Below are 17,659 nucleotides of genomic sequence, written 5' to 3'. Positions count from 1 at the left end.
ACCATCACACCTCCAAGCTATAAAGACAGAGGAGGGAATTCCGCTCATAGGCAGGTGCTTCCTGAAGGTCTCTCTCCAGTAGAGGTGGGGATCCAGGTGTGAGTCCCCTTTGAATCCTGGGCTGGGGGAGGGCAGCTCACTGGGGAGAAGGAGTAGGGGTATGTGATGGGAAGGAGTGGGAGGGTGTGATGGGGAGGAGGAGCAGGGAGATGTGCTGGGGAGGAGCAGAGCAGGGGTATGTGATAGGGAGGAGGAGGAGGGGTATGTGATGGGGAGGAGGAGCAGGGGGGATGTGCTGGGGAGGAAGAGCAGGGGTATGTGATGGGGAGAAGGAGCAGGGGTATGTGCTGGGAGGAGGAGGGGATGCGATGGGTAGGAGGAGGGGGGATGCGCTGGGGAGGAGGAGCAGGGGTATGTGATGGGAGAAGCATGGGGGATGTGCTGGGGAGGAGGAGCGGGAGGGTGTGCTGGGGAGGAGGAGCAGGGGGATGCGCTGGGAAGGAGGAGCAGGGGGATGCGCCGGGGAGGAGGAGCGGCAGGGTGTGCTGGGGAGGAGGGGGGATGCGCTGGGAAGGAGGAGCAGGGGGATGCGCCGGGGAGGAGGAGCAGGGGGATGCGCCGGGGAGGAGGAGCGGCAGGGTGCGCTGGGGAGGAGGAGCGGCAGGGTGTGCTGGGGAGGAGGGGGGATGCGCTGGGAAGGAGGAGCAGGGGGATGCGCCGGGGAGGAGGAGCAGGGGGATGCGCCGGGGAGGAGGAGCGGCAGGGTGCGCCGGGGAGGAGGAGCGGCAGGGTGTGCTGGGGAGGAGGAGGGGGGATGCGCTGGGAAGGAGGAGCAGGGGGATGCGCCGGGGAGGAGGAGCAGGGGGATGCGCTGGGGAGGAGGAGCGGCAGGGTGTGCTGGGGAGGAGGAGCGGGAGGGTGTGCTGGGGAGGAGGAGCAGGGGGATGCGCCGGGGAGGAGGAGCAGGGGGATGCGCTGGGAAGGAGGAGCAGGGGGATGCGCCGGGGAGGAGGAGCGGCAGGGTGTGCTGGGGAGGAGGAGGGGGGATGCGCTGGGGAGGAGGAGCAGGGGGATGCGCCCAGGGAGGAAGAGCAGGGGGATGCGCCGGGGAGGAGGAGCGGCAGGGTGTGCCGGGGAGGAGGAGCAGGGGGATGCGCTGGGGAGGAGGAGCGTAGGGGTGCTGGGAGGAGGAGCAGGGGAGGAGCAGGGGGATGCACTGGGGAGGAGGAGCAGGGGGATGCGCCAGGGAGGAGGAGCGGCAGGGTGTGCTGGGGAGGAGGAGCAGGGGGATGCGCCCAGGGAGGAAGAGCAGGGGGATGCGCAGGGGAGGAGGAGCAGGATCCCCGTCCGGGATCCCGGCGCCGTCTCCCAGCCCAGGCAGGCAGGCAGGCAGGCAGGCAGGCAGGCAGGCAGGCCGGCCGGCCGGTCGGCGGCGCTGGTCGGGCTGGGTCCCGCCGGAAGGCCGGGCGGGCAGGCGGCAGCGGGGGCGGGGCTGGCTGCGGGGCCGGGCCGCCCCTTCCAGGGAGGGCGGGCCGCGCGCGCCTTTAAGCGCGGCGGGGCCCGGGCGCGCGGAGCGTCGGCCCAGGAGGAGCGGCGCCTCTCCGCTCCGAGCCCGAGCGCGGCATGCCCCCGCGGCCCCGCGGCCCGCCCGCCTGAGCCACCGGCGCGTGTGGCCGCGCGCCCAGCCCCGTCCCCTGCGCAGGCGGCCGCCGCCCGGCCCCCGCCCGGCCCCTCCCGGCCTCGGCGTCCCCGCGGCTCCCCGGCCGGCCCCCCGCGCCGCCGCCCGCCGCCCTCCCCGCCGCTATGCCGGCGCGCGCGCTGCTGCTGGCCGCGCTGGCCGCCCTGGCGCTGGCCCGAGAGCCCCCGGCCGCGCCGTGCCCCGCGCGCTGCGACGTGTCCCGGTGCCCGAGCCCACGCTGCCCCGGCGGCTACGTGCCCGACCTGTGCAACTGCTGCCTGGTGTGCGCGGCCGGCGAGGGCGAGCCGTGCGGCCGGCCGCTGGACTCGCCGTGCGGGGAGAGCCTGGAGTGCGCGCGGGGCGCGTGCCGCTGCCGCTGGGCGCACGCCGTGTGCGGCACCGACGGGCACACCTACGCCAACGTGTGCGCGCTGCAGGCGGCCAGCCGGCGCGCGCTGGAGCTCTCGGGGACGCCGGTGCGCCCGCTGCAGAAGGGCGCCTGCCCATCGGGTAAGCGCTCGGCCTGGGGAGGGAAGGCACCTCCCGCGACGTGGGGGCGCAGGGCCGCAGAGGGGCTTGCAAGGCCACGCCGGCCGGGCAGGTGGGCAGGCCGGCAGGCCTCTTAGAAATCATCCAACCGGAGCCCTGGTCTTCTGGGTGGGGAAACTGAGGCGCAAAGCCACGGAAGTAGTTCAAAGTGAAACGAGCCCACTGGCTCTTCGCTTCTCTTTCTCTCTGGCCTCACCAGAGCGTACGTACCTGCCTCGTGTGTCGTTTCTGCTGCTCCTGTATTCCGGCTCTGCCCGGGCGCAATCTTTCCTGGCCATAAAACTCACCCAGAACGGAGGTTCTCTTGAGTGATACCCAGTTTTCCTTCTTCTTAGCTGCACTTAGAGTGCATGTCTCCAGAGGGCTGTTTGGGAATGGTGAGCAAGCATGTGGGGTCTCTGCGGGCATGGGGCCTCCTGGGACAGGCTGCTGAGACAGGGAATTCCTTTGTCCCTCCAAACCCTAGGACAGCCTCCCGCAACCAGAGCTGGCCCAGGACTGCTTCTTGCCACACAACTTGACCCTGTGCATGGAAGAAAATGCTAGGAAACCCTGCCATCCCTTCATCTGTTTAGGGCGCTTCTTAGGAAGGCAGCCTCGGGCGTCGGTTCAGTAGGTGCTTGCGGTCACCATGTGCTGGGCACTGAGCCCCAATTTCACGGAGATGAGTGGAGCCCTGCGTGTGCCCTCAGTTTACAGCCGCTGGGGGGAGACGCTGACCACCAGGCGGGCTTGGCAGGCCCTGGGAGCACCGTGAGGAGCATAACTGCCTGGGCTGCTGGGAAGCCTTTGGGGATGAGGAGTCTCGACAGAGGAGGGAGGACAAGTCTTCTAGGTAGTGGTCAGGAATGGTTCTCTGGGAAGAGCAGATGGCAGGAGCCACCACATGGAGGCCGAACTGCATAGGATGAGCTGCACCAGCGAGAACACGTAGCCCGGAGGAGCTGGCGTGTAGTGGGATGTGGGTGTATGTGTGTGTGTGTGACACCCAGGACTGGGTGGGCTGTCAGGCATGGGTCACAAGTGGCCATAAGTGTCTCGCCAATGGCTTAGACTTCATCCTGCAGGCCAGACTTCCCAGGTTGCATCTGGTATTCTGAAAATAAGTATCTCATGGCCCAAAAAGCTTAGGAAAATAAACAGTGTCCATGCAGTGGTGATTCACACTACCTTTGAGTCTATCAGACATTCTGAGCAACCTGCAGAGAGAGAGAAAAAAAAAACCCACACACAAAAATCATAAATCCCAGGATTTTCCAAGAGAATTTCAGCAAAGACCTCTTCTTTCCTGGCAAAACATGTATGACCTCCTCCTGGCACCTCGGGGTTCTGGGGAGCCCAGTCTGGGAAGACCATGTAGGATTCGATATGATTATTTAGGGGAGCCAGTGAAGGGCTTTAAGGGAGGGGAGGGTGATTCAGTCAGGCTTGTGTTTAGGTTGTGCCCAGAAGAGCAAGGGATGAGAGCATAGTGCCACACGGAGTCTTGGACATGGACATTGGCATTGACAGGCCCTCCGCAAGCCATGCCAATGGCCCCCAGAGACAGCGGGCTGGGGTGACACTGGCACCCACCCATTATATTTTGGCTATGTCCATGGGGGCCCCCCAATCCTGATTCCGCCATGCGGGGGGCACTATTAGACTAAGGCTCCAGGGTCCGGGGCAGTCCAAGCATTTTGAAACCCTCATTTCTTGACTGAGGGAGTCCACGTTCGGTACCTTCCCTGTGTGTCCAGCTGGCCCTGGACCTGTGACAAGGGCACTGTGATGGGCCACACCCTGCCTGTGCCCTGGAGAAACTCCACAGTTGGTCAGGGAGACAAGTGGGGGGGGGGGAAGAGGGGAGGAGCCCTGACAGGTGCAGAGGGCACTCAGCAGGCAGGCGGGGGCTGCAGTGTGGGGGTCCTGGGCTAGGGCTTCGACGAGCTGCTGACCCGGTTTCCTCTCTGTAACGAGCGTGGGGCTGACAGTAGAGCTGCCGGGAGAACCGTGGCAGGGATTGATGGGCCAGGGCGTGCGGGCACGTGGCCCCCTGAGCCGTCGGTAGACCATGTATTAGTTCACGGGTTGCTGTCCCCGTGAGGACCACTGGACCACTTCTGTTTTATCTGGCCAGGTCAGCCTCGGTGCTGAGCTGTGGAAGGTGAGCCGGAGCTCTCCCGGCAAAGGATGGGGGGGTCAGGAGGGACGGGGGCAAAGCAGAGGCTGGAGGAGCAGCCTTGCAGGCACAGGATCCCAGAGCCCAAGGGGCAGGGGCCTTGGGAGGGAGCAGGGACCGTAAAGGGGGCTGCGGGCGCGGCCTCCATGCCGCGGGGAGGGTGCACGGGGCTGGGGTCCAGCACGCTGTGCACATTAATCTGTGTGGCCCCGCCCTTGCTCCTGGGCCCTGTGCCATCACCATCACCCCATGCACAGGGACCTCAAACATCCAGGGTCCGGCCAGTTCCACCTGCAAAATCCAGTCCCTACAGAATACTTGCTGAGCCAGGGTCTCTGGCTAGCGCTCTCATCTGCCTCTGCTCCCTCTTACACCACAGATGCGCTCGGTGAGGCAGGGAGCGGTCAAGGCATTGGTCTGAGGTCACTTGGCCAGGAAGTGACCGAACCAGGCCAGCCCCCGCCCCCTGTCCCCTCACCCACCCCGCCCTGGCTGGCTTTGAAAGCTGCGATGTCAGGGCCCCAGGCTTCTTCTGCAGGCAGGGACAGCAGGGTCCTCGAGGTCTGGCATCTGGGTCAGACCAGGGTCCCCGGCTCCACTGGGCTGCGTGATGTCCACACATAGCAGCAGGCGAGGTGCTGCCCATCCCAAGCTTTCCTGCACACAATTCTTGCCAGCTCTGCCCTCACCTTAACCGGCCTTCAGGTGCCAGGCGCTGGCGACCAGGTCCAGTCTTCAGTGCCTGGCTCTTCCCTGGGCTGGAGCTCTGTGTTTCTGCTGGCTGTGGTCCTCGTATCACCTTGTCCTCCCACCCACAGGTGGGTCTTCAGCTCCACCTAGAACCTGCCCCTCAGCCACCATTGTTCCTACTTGTCCCAGCACCACTGGCCTCCACCTCCCTCATCCTCCCTCAGCTCACTTCTCCATGCAGCGGCCACAGTAACCTTGATAAATCCATGGTGCCCGTCACTGGTGGGGCCTCCCTCAGCAGCCCCCAAGCACTTTGACCCACTGGGCCCACCTGGTCCCCTCCCACCCCGCAGCACCACCTCATCCTCTGTGCTGCAGCCCAGCCTTCTCTTCCCCCCACCTCAGGGCCTTTGCACATGCTGTGCCGGCTGCCCCAGGTGCCCATTCCTTCACCTTCATGTAACCATGTCCTCATCTGTCTGGGCCTGGATGTGCCACCCCCCTCCCCGAGCTGCCTTCCCTGACCACGACACCTAGGCCACCCCTTGCTCAGACTCATGAGCACACCCCAAGGGCCCTCCAGACCCCCTCCCTTCACCTGTGTGATCAGCCTTATCTGCCGTTTCTCCATCTTACTGGCTCTGAGCCTCACAGGGCAGGGGTCTGGCCCCGATTCCCTGCCAGGCCTGCTCCATCACCCACCATGTAGTAGATATTGTGGAATGGACAGATCATCTGTGAATCCCCCATAAGCACCCCGACCCTGCTTGCACACCCCTAGTGAAGGGAGCTTACTACCTTTCCAGGAGCTTTGCATCTGCCCATCTGCCCACTGCCTGGTGCAGATAAGTGCCCGTCCGTGGGATAGTAGACACGGCGATGAAGGTAGTCATCGTGTCTGTAGGGAGAGGAGGCTTCTGTTTTCAACCAACCAGAGCCCTGCGACCCCCCCCCCAAACTTCTCTGCCCACAACTGCAGACAAATAGGCCTGCGCACACACAATTAATATAAAACTTAGAGCCCAAGGGCAGGTTACAACGTGGCATTTAATAATCCGCGTTGATTGCGCAAGCGGGGTGCAGGTTCCGACAGTGTCTCTTCCTGTTTTATTTATTTAAGGGCTTTGGTCGGTGTTTGAGTTTTAATCCCCTCAGCGGCTTCCTGCGCATGTCTTGGAACTCAGCCCCGGGGCCCGGGCGGGATGACGTTTCCCGTCCACCCCCTGCCCACACGCTGGACAGCAGAGGCCAGCTACGGCCTCTGGCCAGTCTCGAGAGGGGAGCAGAGACCAGGGCGCTGTGCAGCTGTCCTTCCGGACCAGGCCGGGGCCTCAGGGGCGCCCCCACCCTCTGCTCCTGACCTCAGCCTGGAGGTGTGGCGGGGGTCCCACAGCAACCCCTGGGGGCCGCCTACTCAGACTCCTCCCCTTGCCGTGAACCCCCACAGGGCGGCCCGAGGGGGTGTTGTAAGACTTGGATCTCCCTGCTGAAAGCCCAGCCATGGCTCCCACTGCCTTCAAGACCAAGCAAGCACGGACTTCTAATGCCGCCTGCAGGGTTGGTGTGACCTGGCCTCCTCTTCCTGCCTGGCTTCGCCGCCGTTAGCAGGCCCCTGTGAAATCCCCGATCCCATATTGTGAGGGACAGAGGACTATGTGTGGCACCCAGGTGAGGGAGACGCCACCACCAGAATGGGGAAAGGGGTAGATTAAGAAGGGCTTCCTGGAGGAGGTGGCATATAGACAGCCATTTAGAGGTGGACACAGAGCCCCAGTGCAGAGAAGTCTGATGGGAATCACTGAGCATAGGCTGGTGTCAGACGGAGGAGCCGGGAGGTGACCCATCGTCAGGAGGTGGAGAACCACCAAAAGTTTATGGGTAGCAGGTGTACAGAACGGCTGCAGGGGCCCAGCTAGTGGGAGGCCAGTGTCCTGGGTGGGGAGAGCTGATGAGGCCTGAGCTAGGGTGACAGCTGAGGGCCTGAGGATCTCTGACAGGGGGCAGGGTGTCAGGCGGCTGTCAGGGCGGAGGGATGGCAGGGCCTTTCCTGGAGGCAGGGCGCCTGGAGAAGCAGGTTTGGAGAAGCAAGGTGGTGAGTTCAGGTTAGGTATGGGGGGCGCCTTGGCGTCGAGGGTGTGAGTTCTGTGGCAAGAGACTGGCTGATGAGCTACGGCAACTGCGTGTCCACGGCGGGCACCTGGCTAAGTGAGCGGCTTGTCCTGCCCAAGGGTCTGATTGCCTCCTGGGCCTCACTTTGAGGGAGAAAAGCCACCAGACTTACCAGGGTCAAGGTGAGACATCAGGCTTGTGCTTCAGGCTGCCACAGCCTTACACACACATTAGGCCCTTTATGAGAAAAAGCTAGCAGAGGCAGGGACCTACCCCAGGTGAGGAGGGACAGCTCTGCCCAAGCCCAGGTCTCCTGATTTTGCATCTGCTGCTCTGCACGCTGGGCACACCTCCAGTGCCTTGAGGAAGTGGCTTTCCTGCTTGATTTTGATAAGTATGTTACATAAGCAGGTAAGAAAGAGAATAAAGTCACAGATCCCTTGTCCTCAGCGCAGCGAAGATGTGACCAGGACATATGTATGGGTGCCCTAAACCGAACACCAGGTCTAGTGCGGGGCGGGGGTGGCTGTGAACCCTTGGAAATCTGCAGCGCACAACCTGCCCAACTGTATGCTTTAGCCCCTGTGGCACATGATGGGCAGAAACAGAACTGAAACTGAGTTCTGTTCTCCACGTCCAGCCGCTCAGGGGTGAGTCGCAGCCACTCCACCTGCAAGCCTCCTAAGCTCTGCACTGCAGCTTCATCTGCAAAATGGTACCCTTCTCGCTGGGCCACTGGACAGGCAGTGAGGTGAGGAATTTAATGTGCTTTGCACGGTGTAAAGGCTAACGGGCTTCAGTGTAAACAGACCTAAGTACCACCCAGTGGGTGTTTCTGGAATAGATGGAATTTGGAGAGAGGAGAGATAGTGGAGGAAGGGAAGGTGCTGGAAGGCCGTGTTTGTGGACAGGCTGCCATGTGCCCAAGGGAGTTCCGCTGACCATACCTTGGCTTCCGTGGCCACCCAGAGTCCTGCCTGCCTGCGGTGCCCCTCTGACAAAGAACGGACAAGCTGTGTCAGAGCCTCCTCCTCCTGAGGCTGGCTCAGTAGAGGAGCCACAGTGACCCCAGGCCAAAGACTGGCCAAGCTGGGCGCCCCCGGGCAGGACAGCCAGTCACGGGCTGAGGACCAGCCCGGAGCTGAGGAAGTGCCTGGGGTCAGCATCCCTGGTTCTGGGCCCTGGGTGGGTGTTCTCCTGGCCTGTGAAATGGACACAGATCCAGCTTCATAGGACGGCTTTGAGAGGTCATAAGGCTCATAAATACCCGGAGCCCAACATATGGTGGCTTCTGGGCAGGACCCATGGGGGATGGGCCCTACACTCCCCTGACAGGAGCCTGGAGCCTGAGGGCTACAGACAGCAGCGCTGTCATGCCCCTGGGAAGCCCCTGTTCCTGGCTCAGGGTGAGACAGTCGCTTAGGGACAGGCAAGTTTTCAAGAGCAAGAGAAACACAGGGAACTGTTCTAGGATCTAATTAGACCTGGGGGGCGGCTCCTGGGGCTTCAAAACCTGCCCCTGAAGAGTGAGTGGGGCCTGGGGGCCATGCAGGGGCCCCCAGACGGTGCATTTGTCCCTGCAGAGCATTCACACACCCCCTTGCTCATCCAACCATTCTCTCTCTGCTCCGTGCTGTGGACTGGGAGAGCCCAGGCCATGGTGGCCATCAGGGGGATGTGCCTTGGGAGGGGTTATGAGGGGCCATGAGGGGACCCACAGGGGTGAGAGTGGTCACTGAGCCTGCTGAGTCAGCGCAGGCTCCCCAGAGGAGGTGTGCTGGCCTGGGCTTTAAGGATGAGGGAAGGGGCATTCGTGCCAGAGGGTACGGGAGCTGGGGGTACTGGGGGAAGAGGGGCAGTCAGTGAACCTGAAGGTGTGGGTGGAACCCGGACACCCCATCCTCAGATGCTCTGCAGGCTGTGTTTAGCGTTATGGACAGATGGGCACAGCCTGGGGCTTTGTGGTCATCTGCTGATGGCCCTTTCATCCCGGCTCATAGCTAACCACTGGGTGACAGATGGGGGCTTCTTTGGAAAAAATAAAGGCAATGACCTCAGAGGAATAGAACTGGGTCTCAGTCCTGACTGCCCATTATGTGCTGGAGGGGTAATACACACGGTTGGACAGGCTGCGTACTGCACAACTCCAAGGGAGGCCAGTCACAGTGTGATCTTTGTTGATAATGGACTTGTGCAGTCTACAACCTGTGTAGCAGCAGTCTGGGGTGGTCGCTTCCCCACTCTGGGCCTTGGTCTCCCCATCTGTTCCATGGTGTTACGACCACCCAAGGTGGCCCATCATGAGTCCTCTCTCAGGCTCTGCCACCGTCCCTGAGCCCTCCTGGAAGCTCTGCCACTCGAGGATGTTGGGGCGGAGCCCGGAAGCCCAGGCTCTGGCCCTGGGGACGGACGGAGGGACGCTGGTCCCGGTTGCTCCCATCCTGGCCGTACCCCTTCGTCTCCTGCGAGGCGCCGTGGGACACCTGGCCTTGATTGCTTGGCTCTGTGTCACATTCCTCCCGACTCAGACTTCCAAGGCCTGTGGGTTACAGTTTATTTTTGAAAACAAAACACAACAAAACGCTAACAGCTGAATCTGGTCGGGATTGACTGTTGACTTCAGAACTTTGGCTGGAGGACCGGGTGGGGGCGGGGGTTGTCAAAACCCCAAATAAACAGAATCTGCTTTCCAGCCGTGGGGCCCGAGGTTTTCATGTGGAAAGAAGCGGTGGGAACCGAGTCCTCCCTTCCCACTGATTCATGGGGTGATTCATCGGTGTGTAGGGAGGAGGACCAGGAAACAGGCCCTGCCCCGCCCCACCACCCCCTCCCCACCACCCACCACGGATGGTCTGCTTAAAGGGACAGGGCCTGGCAGGGCCCAGAGGGTGCCCCAGGCCCTGGGTCCAGAAGGACTCAGGCTCTGACGTACTTGGGACCTGGGTGGAGGCCTCCCTGGACTTCCCTCTGCCCTATCCCCTGTCACCCTGTGCTGTGCCTGGCTGGTCACTTGCCTGTACATGGCAAAGGGTGCACGCAGAGGCACTCAGCATGCATGGATTGAATACAGCCCGCATGAGAGCGAGTACCATGGGCAAGACGTTATGCTGGGAATCCCCAGGAGGGAGAGAAGCATTCCGGCTGGAAGAAGCCTGCGGGGGGTGGCGGTGTCTGCCTAGAAGAGGTGGGATTTGAGTTATGCCCGGGGATGTGGGTTCCCAGGGGCCTTGGGCTGGGGAGGACAGAGCTGGGCTTAGCCTCCACAGCTGACTGGCAGTTTCACCTGCAGAGTTTGGGGACGGTTAGCAATCCTGCATGGAAGTAGATGCGTGGAGGCCGAGTGGGCCCGGCCCCGGGGCCCTTGTTTTGTGAGCTCTAAACCTCAGGCCCCACCCTGCCAAGGGTGTTGCCACCGGGATGAGGGCTCCCAGGCAGGGTAGCCCCTGGCCACCTGCAGTTTGATGGGCGAGAGGCCTTGCGGTGCCCAGCAATAGGCCACGTCTCCAGCCAGGCTCTGGCCACTCCAGACAGGCCGCCTTTGATTCGAGCTGACCACAGTGGCCTGAGCCCCCCGGGTCCAGCACCGGCTGCCTGGCTGGGAGGCAGCCACCAATCGCAGAATTGATGGGTGGAGTCTCCTCTCCACACCTGACCTTGGAGCCTCTCCCCCGACCCTGCGTCCCAGCTCAGGTGTATTGGACAGTCGGACAGTCGGGGCATTAGGGAGCCACTGGAGTTAGGTGAGCAGCCCCTAAGGATGAGAGCCCCCAGCTCGAGCCTTCTCCAACTAGATAAGCACCTTCGGGCAGGAGGATTCATCTCTGAGCCACACACTCTCCCTGCCTTTGAGAGGGAGGCCATGACCCCCACCCTGGTGGCCTCCTGAATGTGGGGAGATTAGTTGGGAATATGAGTGGGGCCTGATTTGCCCACAGATGTTTTTGGGCACCCATGGTGGCTGCACTCACCATGATGCCTCCTGTCCCTCTGGACTAAATGGAAAACCAGATTTTCACTAGATCCTGATGCTCCGTCACCTCTCAGATCCAGAGGAATCTCAGCTGCAAAACTAGACTTTGCAGGCCGAGCCCTATTTGCTCACCAACAGCAGGTGCTGGGGTGCATGGTGGGCTCCCCTGGGCAGGGAGCTTCGCATCTGCAAGTCACATCCACGCCCAGTTCCAACAGGTCAGGGGACATCTTCAGTCTCATTTTCAGACTAGGAGTCGAGACCCAGTGAGGGCGAGTGATTTGCCTAAAGCCACACAGCTGGAAGTGCCCTGCTAGGCAGCATGCGTCACTCCCAACCCTACGCTCATTCGGGGATGGCTTACAAGCAGCATGGGGGCAGCATCAGTTCCAGGTAGCCCCAGTCTCTGGCGGGGACCTGGGCGACCTCGGCACATGCCCGAGCAGGGAGACCAAAGGGGTGTGGGCCCCGTGCCACCCACATCCCTCAGGCCTGCGGTCCTGGCAGGCAGCAGCCCCCACTGCTGACAGCAGCAGAAATCCGAGCCGGCGAAGGTTCCAGGGGAGTTCGTGAACCGCCTGGCAAGTCAGACTGGGGCTTGGCCAAGTAGGATGGGGGGCCCTGGCGACTCAGACATCCGGAGTCCCGTGAGGCCCAGGAGGGGGTCACACTATGGCCAAATGGGGCAGCTTGGGCAGGCCAGCCAGGAGCTTTGCTGGTCTCTTGCCTAGTCGCTGCTCTAGCCCAGGGGCTGGAGGGACAGGCCAGAGCGGGCAGGGGCAGGGGCTGTCACCTCATGCCAGGGCACAGATGTATATATGAGAAAAAGCAAGGTCTGGGGGACTGGCCCAGATCTCTCTTAAATGTCAGGTTGCTGCTTGCAGCTGAGGGCAGGTGTCCTAACCTCCTCTGACCTCCTGGCCTGCCTGGTGGCGTCCAATGAAGTAACGTGAGGAAGCTCCGCCTTAGCCGTTCTTGGGGTGAAGAAGCCCCCTCACAGATGTCCGGGTGTCACCCTACTGCTGAGTGTGGAGCATCCCTGCAGGGCTCAGGGCCCGGTGGGGTCCCTCCCTGGTGGGGCTTCCTCCTGGGTGGGAGATTGGGGCGCCACGGGCCATGTCTGGCTCCTCCTGATGCACCTGGTTCTTCCTGCCAGTGTAGGTCTCCACCAGCTGACCAGCCCGCGGTACAAGTTCAACTTCATCGCTGACGTGGTGGAGAAGATCGCGCCAGCCGTGGTCCACATAGAGCTCTTCTTGAGGTGCGTGAGCCCCTGCCAGGCTTTCCCCCCATTCTAGTAGCAGGGTGGGGCAGGAGAAGCCAAGTAAGCGCACGTGGGGTCAGATAGACCCCCCCAGACACCTCCACCACGTGTGCCCTTGGGTGGGGGGGCGTCTCCTCGCTGAGGGGAGTGGGCACCCAGTTGCACCAGCTGGGCTGCAGGTTTGCTAAGCAGGTGTGCCGGGGTGAGGGCGGGGGCAACTCTGGTATCATGGGGGCTGCAGGAGCTGGTTCTGGGAAGCACCGCTGCCTGAAGGCTGATTGTCAGCAGAACCCTGGGGTCTCCTCCCAGGTTGACCCATACACCCCAAAGAGAAGACGTTGGCAGCGTGATGTCTTAAGTTAAAAATCTGACTTAACCTCTCGGCCACTGTGTGTGGAGGGGGGCACCAAGCTGCCCAGATGAGGCACGCAGGGTCTGAACCCCCACTCCACGCTGCTGGAGAACAGAGGGAGCCCGGCCCACGGGCGATGGAGTGGATGCTCAGCGCAAGGCCTGGGGCCAGGGCGCCGGGGCTTGCCCGTCCTCACAGTGTGTTCCCCAGGGGCGTGGAGGCCGGCCAGCACAAGTGTGCCAACCCCGAGCCCCAGGGTACCAGGTGGCCCATGGCGGAATTGCTCACACCAATTCCCAGCCCCAGCATTGCGCTCCCTGTTCACAGGCGTGGAGCTTGCCCAGTGGGAGCCCTTGTCATGGGGTCATGACATGCCCATGGGTCATGGTCATGCCCATCTCTGGAGGGCAGGGACAGTGTTCACCCCTGACAGTGCTCCATGGGACCAGCAACCACTGGCTCAAGCTCCCCATCAGATGAGCAGGGCCCTTGGACCCACTGTGCACTCTGAGCCATGTTGGCTGCTTTGCCTGCATTCCTCTAAACAGCCCTGGTGAGTGCCCACCTCGTGGAGTTGGGGGCTGGCTGCCAAAGGACTCACCCTGAGTCAGGACCGGGTGGTCCATCCCTCAGCACTGGCTGGCACGCTGCTCCCGAGGCCCTTTCTGCCCACACTCAGGGCCGAACCCCACATGCTAGGCTCTGATATTCCCATTTCCAGGGTTGGAGCAGAGGCCAGGGAGCTTCTCCAAGCTCACAGAGCCACTGAATCGGGCTTTGACCCCAGGTCCTCAGGCCCCAAAGCTGACCCCTTACTGCCCTTTCTGTAGGCTCCAGACCCTGAGACATGTCATTGAGGAAATTACAACTGGACACGCTAAGTGGCAGGTCTCTGGCCTTGCCGGTGGCTCAGACTGGCCAATGTCTTTCTAGAGGGCTCCAGGCATCAGGCTCTGGGCCAGCTAATTGTTGACTGCAGCCCAGGCTGGGCAGGCTGCAGTCCCCTTGGAGACCGATGTCCTAGTGGGCGGGTGGGCGAGGCCAGGCGGGCGAGATCTCAGACACAGATGAGATGCTCATCAAGCCTGAGAGCCTCCACTGTGACCCCTGACCTGAGGGAGGAGGCCGCCGGCTGCCTCGGGCCCCTCCTGCAGACACGCACCAGATCCCACCATGGGTGCTGGCAGGGGTGGAAGCGGAAGCTGCGGTCACCCTTGGGGCCGAGTGGCCAGGCTGCCTGACCCAGACGAGCAGTTCACATCCTGGACCACTGTCTACGCCTGTAAACTACTGCTACTACTACTGTGTGCAGTGGTTGTGGGCATCACATCACCTCGTGTCTGGCTCAGAGCACTCGTGACGTTCGTTAGCCCTCGTCCTGGTCCTGCCCGCGAGGCAGCCTTCTGCACTCCCTCGCTTCCCTGAGACGTGCCCACCCTCCTGTTCTCTTCCCTCCTGCATGGTTCCAGGCCCCTTCCGGTACCCTTTCTCCCTCATCTCTGGGGGCGGCCCAGGCACTGAGTACTCACACCGTCCACACCCCTTGGGATCCCAGGGAGGGTCCTGAGCTGTGTCCTGCCTCCCCGGCGTTCTGGCCATGGGCCGTGGGCCCTGTGGGCTCTGCTGAGGCTTGGGCTTCTTCTTACATCAGTGAATTCTGACCTCTGGCCGTTTGATCCCATTTACGGAGATGGACGCTGAGGCCCAGGGTCTGCCCGTGTCTGACATGGTGCATGCCGCCCGGCACTGTCCAGTGCTCCCAGCCCTGAGTCCTCGGAAGGACGGCACCTGGTGCAGAATTTGTGGAACAGAGCCTGCCACCGGCCCTGCCTGTCACACCATCCGGGGCTCTGGGCAGCTGCCAGAGGGGAGGGACCTGATGGGGGAGAGGGGAGCACACCCCTGCCCCCGGGCTATGATCTCCCTGAGTAGTCAGATACGCCCCCCTTAGGGAAGCCAGCCCCCCTGAGGGCCAGCTGTGGGTCAGCCCCAGCGGACGCTACATGCACATTAATGCGTTGTCCCTCATGCCGACAGCAGCCAGGTTTATTGAGTGACTTCCTGCCTCCAGGCGCGTTAGATACCAGGCATCACACTCAGCAGGGCAGGGATCCCATTTCCTAGCTGGGGAGACTGAGGCCCGCCCACAGCCAGGCAGATAATAAGTAGGACAGGCCTGAGATTAGAGTCCCGGCCTGTCTGGCTCCAGCGCTGAGCTGTCTGGCAGCGAGTGTCTGCCGGTCCTGGCAGGCCTGACGTGCTAGGGCCTCCCGTCTCTTCCCGGAAGGTTGCAGGTCACAGATGGTCGTCCCCTCGATCTGGCTGTGAAACGGGTCCAGGCGTAAGTGACCTGGCCAAGGCCACAGCTGAAGGTGGCAGAGCTGGGGTTGGCCCCGGGCCCAGGGGACTCCAAACCCCACACTGGGCTCTGCTTCTCGCCAGCTGGTGCATGGCTGTGGCCGACTCTGCATCCAAGCCCCGTGTCCAGGCCCCCACATCCAGGCCCCTGCCCATCCTGACCGCCCTCCTGTGCTCCCCTCCCCGCAGACACCCGCTGTTTGGCCGTAACGTGCCCCTGTCCAGTGGCTCGGGCTTCATCATGTCAGAGGCCGGCCTGATCGTCACCAACGCTCACGTGGTGTCCAGCACCAATGCCGTCTCAGGCCGGCAGCAGCTCAAGGTGCAGCTGCAGAATGGTGACACCTATGAGGCCACCATCAAGGACATCGACAAGAAGTCGGACATTGCCACCATCAAGATCCACCCCAAAGTGAGTGGCCGGGGGGGCCCAGAACAGCATCAGCCCAACCTCCCTGTGGGGCATTTGGAGGAACTAAGGCCTGGGGCGCCCGGCAGTTTGCTCCCAGGCGGTCACAGGTCAGGTCGGACTAGAACTGGGTTCTCCAGACCCCTGCCCTGTGCTTCCCTGAGCTGCCAGCTGCAAGCAGAGCTGGGCAGCCATCCACCAGCCGGGCCTGCATGGAGGTCCTTCACGGCCCAGGGACACTCCCAGGGTCCCTCCCAGGCCCACTCCAGGACATGCAACCATCCCTGTGGAGCTGACAGGGCTGTGGGAGCATTGGGACATATCCCCTCGTCCCTCCAGCGCTCAGGAACACCTGCTCTGAGCATGCTCCCTGCAGCTTCCGGAACATGGAGTGTCCCTGGTTGCATATGCCAAGCTGGCCTTGGAGCCCACAGCAGGGCTGTGTCATCCCCCATCACTGCTAGTGGCCGTGTCCAGGGGCCCTGCCACAGGCTGGTACCGTCTGTGCCCCACAGACCTTGGCAGACAGGGTGTCAGCATCCAAGGGGAAACAGGCTAAGAGAGGTGAGGCCGCTGCCCAGTATCCTGCAGACCCGGGGCAGGGCTTGTCCACTGTCATGGTTACAAGGCTCGGTGAGGGCCACTGCTGGCCACCCCTGCCATGAGGTCGGTGACCCTGGGGCTGTCTGTGCTGGTGAGTCTGGCTTGACCTGGTGATTCTGAATCTGGTTCTGCTCTTTCTCAATATAAGTTGAATAGTTTTGGTGATCATGAGTCTGTGTGAGGAGGCTCCTTCCTACACGATCAAGGGAGAAGAGAGTTACCCTAGTGTGGACCCCTCCCACGTTTTTGGTTTTTTTTTTTTGTTAAGATTTTATTTATTTATTCATGAGAGACACAGAGAGAGGCAGGGACACAGGCAAAGGGAGAAGCAGGCTCCATGCAGGGAGCCCGACTCAGGACTTGATCTCAGGCCCCCAGGATCACACCCTGGGCCGAAGTCAGCGCTAAACCGCTCAGCCACCCGGTCTGCCTCCCTCCCCACATTTGACCCCTTGATGGTAGTTACCGAGCCCGGGGTGTCACCTCCATCCCAAAGATGAGGCTGCTCAGGCTGGGAGCACCGGGGGTGTGCTCAAGGGCAGGGGTTGGCAGCTTTGGTGGTGAGGCTCCAGGAAGTAAATGCTTCCAGGCTTGTGGGGCCTGTTGAGCACTGTGGACACCTCTCAGCTCTGCAGCAGCCACAGGGGATAAGAACGCATGGCTGTGTTGCAATAAAACTTTATTTATAGAACAGGCAGCAGGTGGATGTAGCCCTAGGACCAGTGTGCAGCCCCCGCCGATGACACCCACATGGCAATGTGGACCCAGACTGGACCCCAGGCCCGGCTGCCACTGGGTCTCTCCTGTTCCAGGACCTGTGGCAAAACCCTAGGATGGGGCACACCCTGGCAGCCATTGATGGCCACAGATGCTGGTGGAGTTAGTAAGGCCCTGGTGCCCTGGTAAGGCCCTAGTGCCTGCTGGCCGGATCAGCACCCACTGCTTCTCCTTGACGCAGGCGCTGCCTCTGAGCCCCTGAGTCCTGCGTGTGGCAGCTCCCCCAGCTTTGGGGAGAGGCTGCTGCCCCGAGTGGCTGGGGCATGGTGAGGAAGAGCGTCCCCGAGGCCAGGTGGTGCTATCCCTCCCTCTGTGACCAGCCAGAGATGTAAGCGTCATTCCTGTGGGTCCTCACGTCCAGGTGCGTGGGCCTGGCTCCTCCACCTGGGACCCTCTGTGCCAGACCCCCCTGCCGTCCCACCAGATGGCATCAGCAGTCAGGGTGGAAGGTGTGGGGTCCTTGTCAGAGCTAGAGGGAAGTTTGTGTCATCGGAGCACGACGGTCACCAGCACCTTCTTCTAGAGCTTTGTGTCTGTGGGTCATGGTGGACCCCCAGGAGCCTGCAGAGGAAGTGCCCCTCATCTGGCCACCCCACAGGTGGCATCTGACACAAGTCATATGACACCAAATCCCCAAATTCATGGGGGTGCTGGTGAGAGAGGCTCGGCTCCCCTCAATTTTGTGGATGCTGGCACATGCACTCAGCACCCTAGCCAGCGCTCAGGAACACCTGCTCTG

General features: G+C 62.1%; 1 protein-coding gene across 2 annotated transcripts in view; it reads left to right on the top strand.

Moving 5' to 3' along the window:
• Positions 1–1,758: 1,758 nt before the first annotated feature.
• HTRA3 (HtrA serine peptidase 3) overlaps positions 1,759–17,659 on the top strand; it is a 30,903-nt gene continuing 15,002 nt past the window's right edge. The window contains exons 1-3 of one of the 2 annotated variants that reach the window (XM_055326659.1): positions 1,759–2,188; positions 12,319–12,418; positions 15,321–15,543. In XM_055326659.1, coding sequence (XP_055182634.1) covers positions 1,804–2,188; positions 12,319–12,418; positions 15,321–15,543 — 708 coding nt within the window. In that variant the 5' untranslated portion in view covers positions 1,759–1,803. The remainder of the gene's footprint in view (positions 2,189–12,318; positions 12,419–15,320; positions 15,544–17,659) is intronic. The other variant, XM_055326658.1, reaches the window with a different exon arrangement.

This window comes from Nyctereutes procyonoides, unplaced genomic scaffold (genome assembly GCF_905146905.1).
Source record: "Nyctereutes procyonoides isolate TBG_1078 unplaced genomic scaffold, NYPRO_anot_genome, whole genome shotgun sequence".
Taxonomy (NCBI): Eukaryota; Metazoa; Chordata; class Mammalia; order Carnivora; family Canidae; genus Nyctereutes; species Nyctereutes procyonoides.
This window is presented reverse-complemented; position numbering and strand designations above follow the sequence as displayed.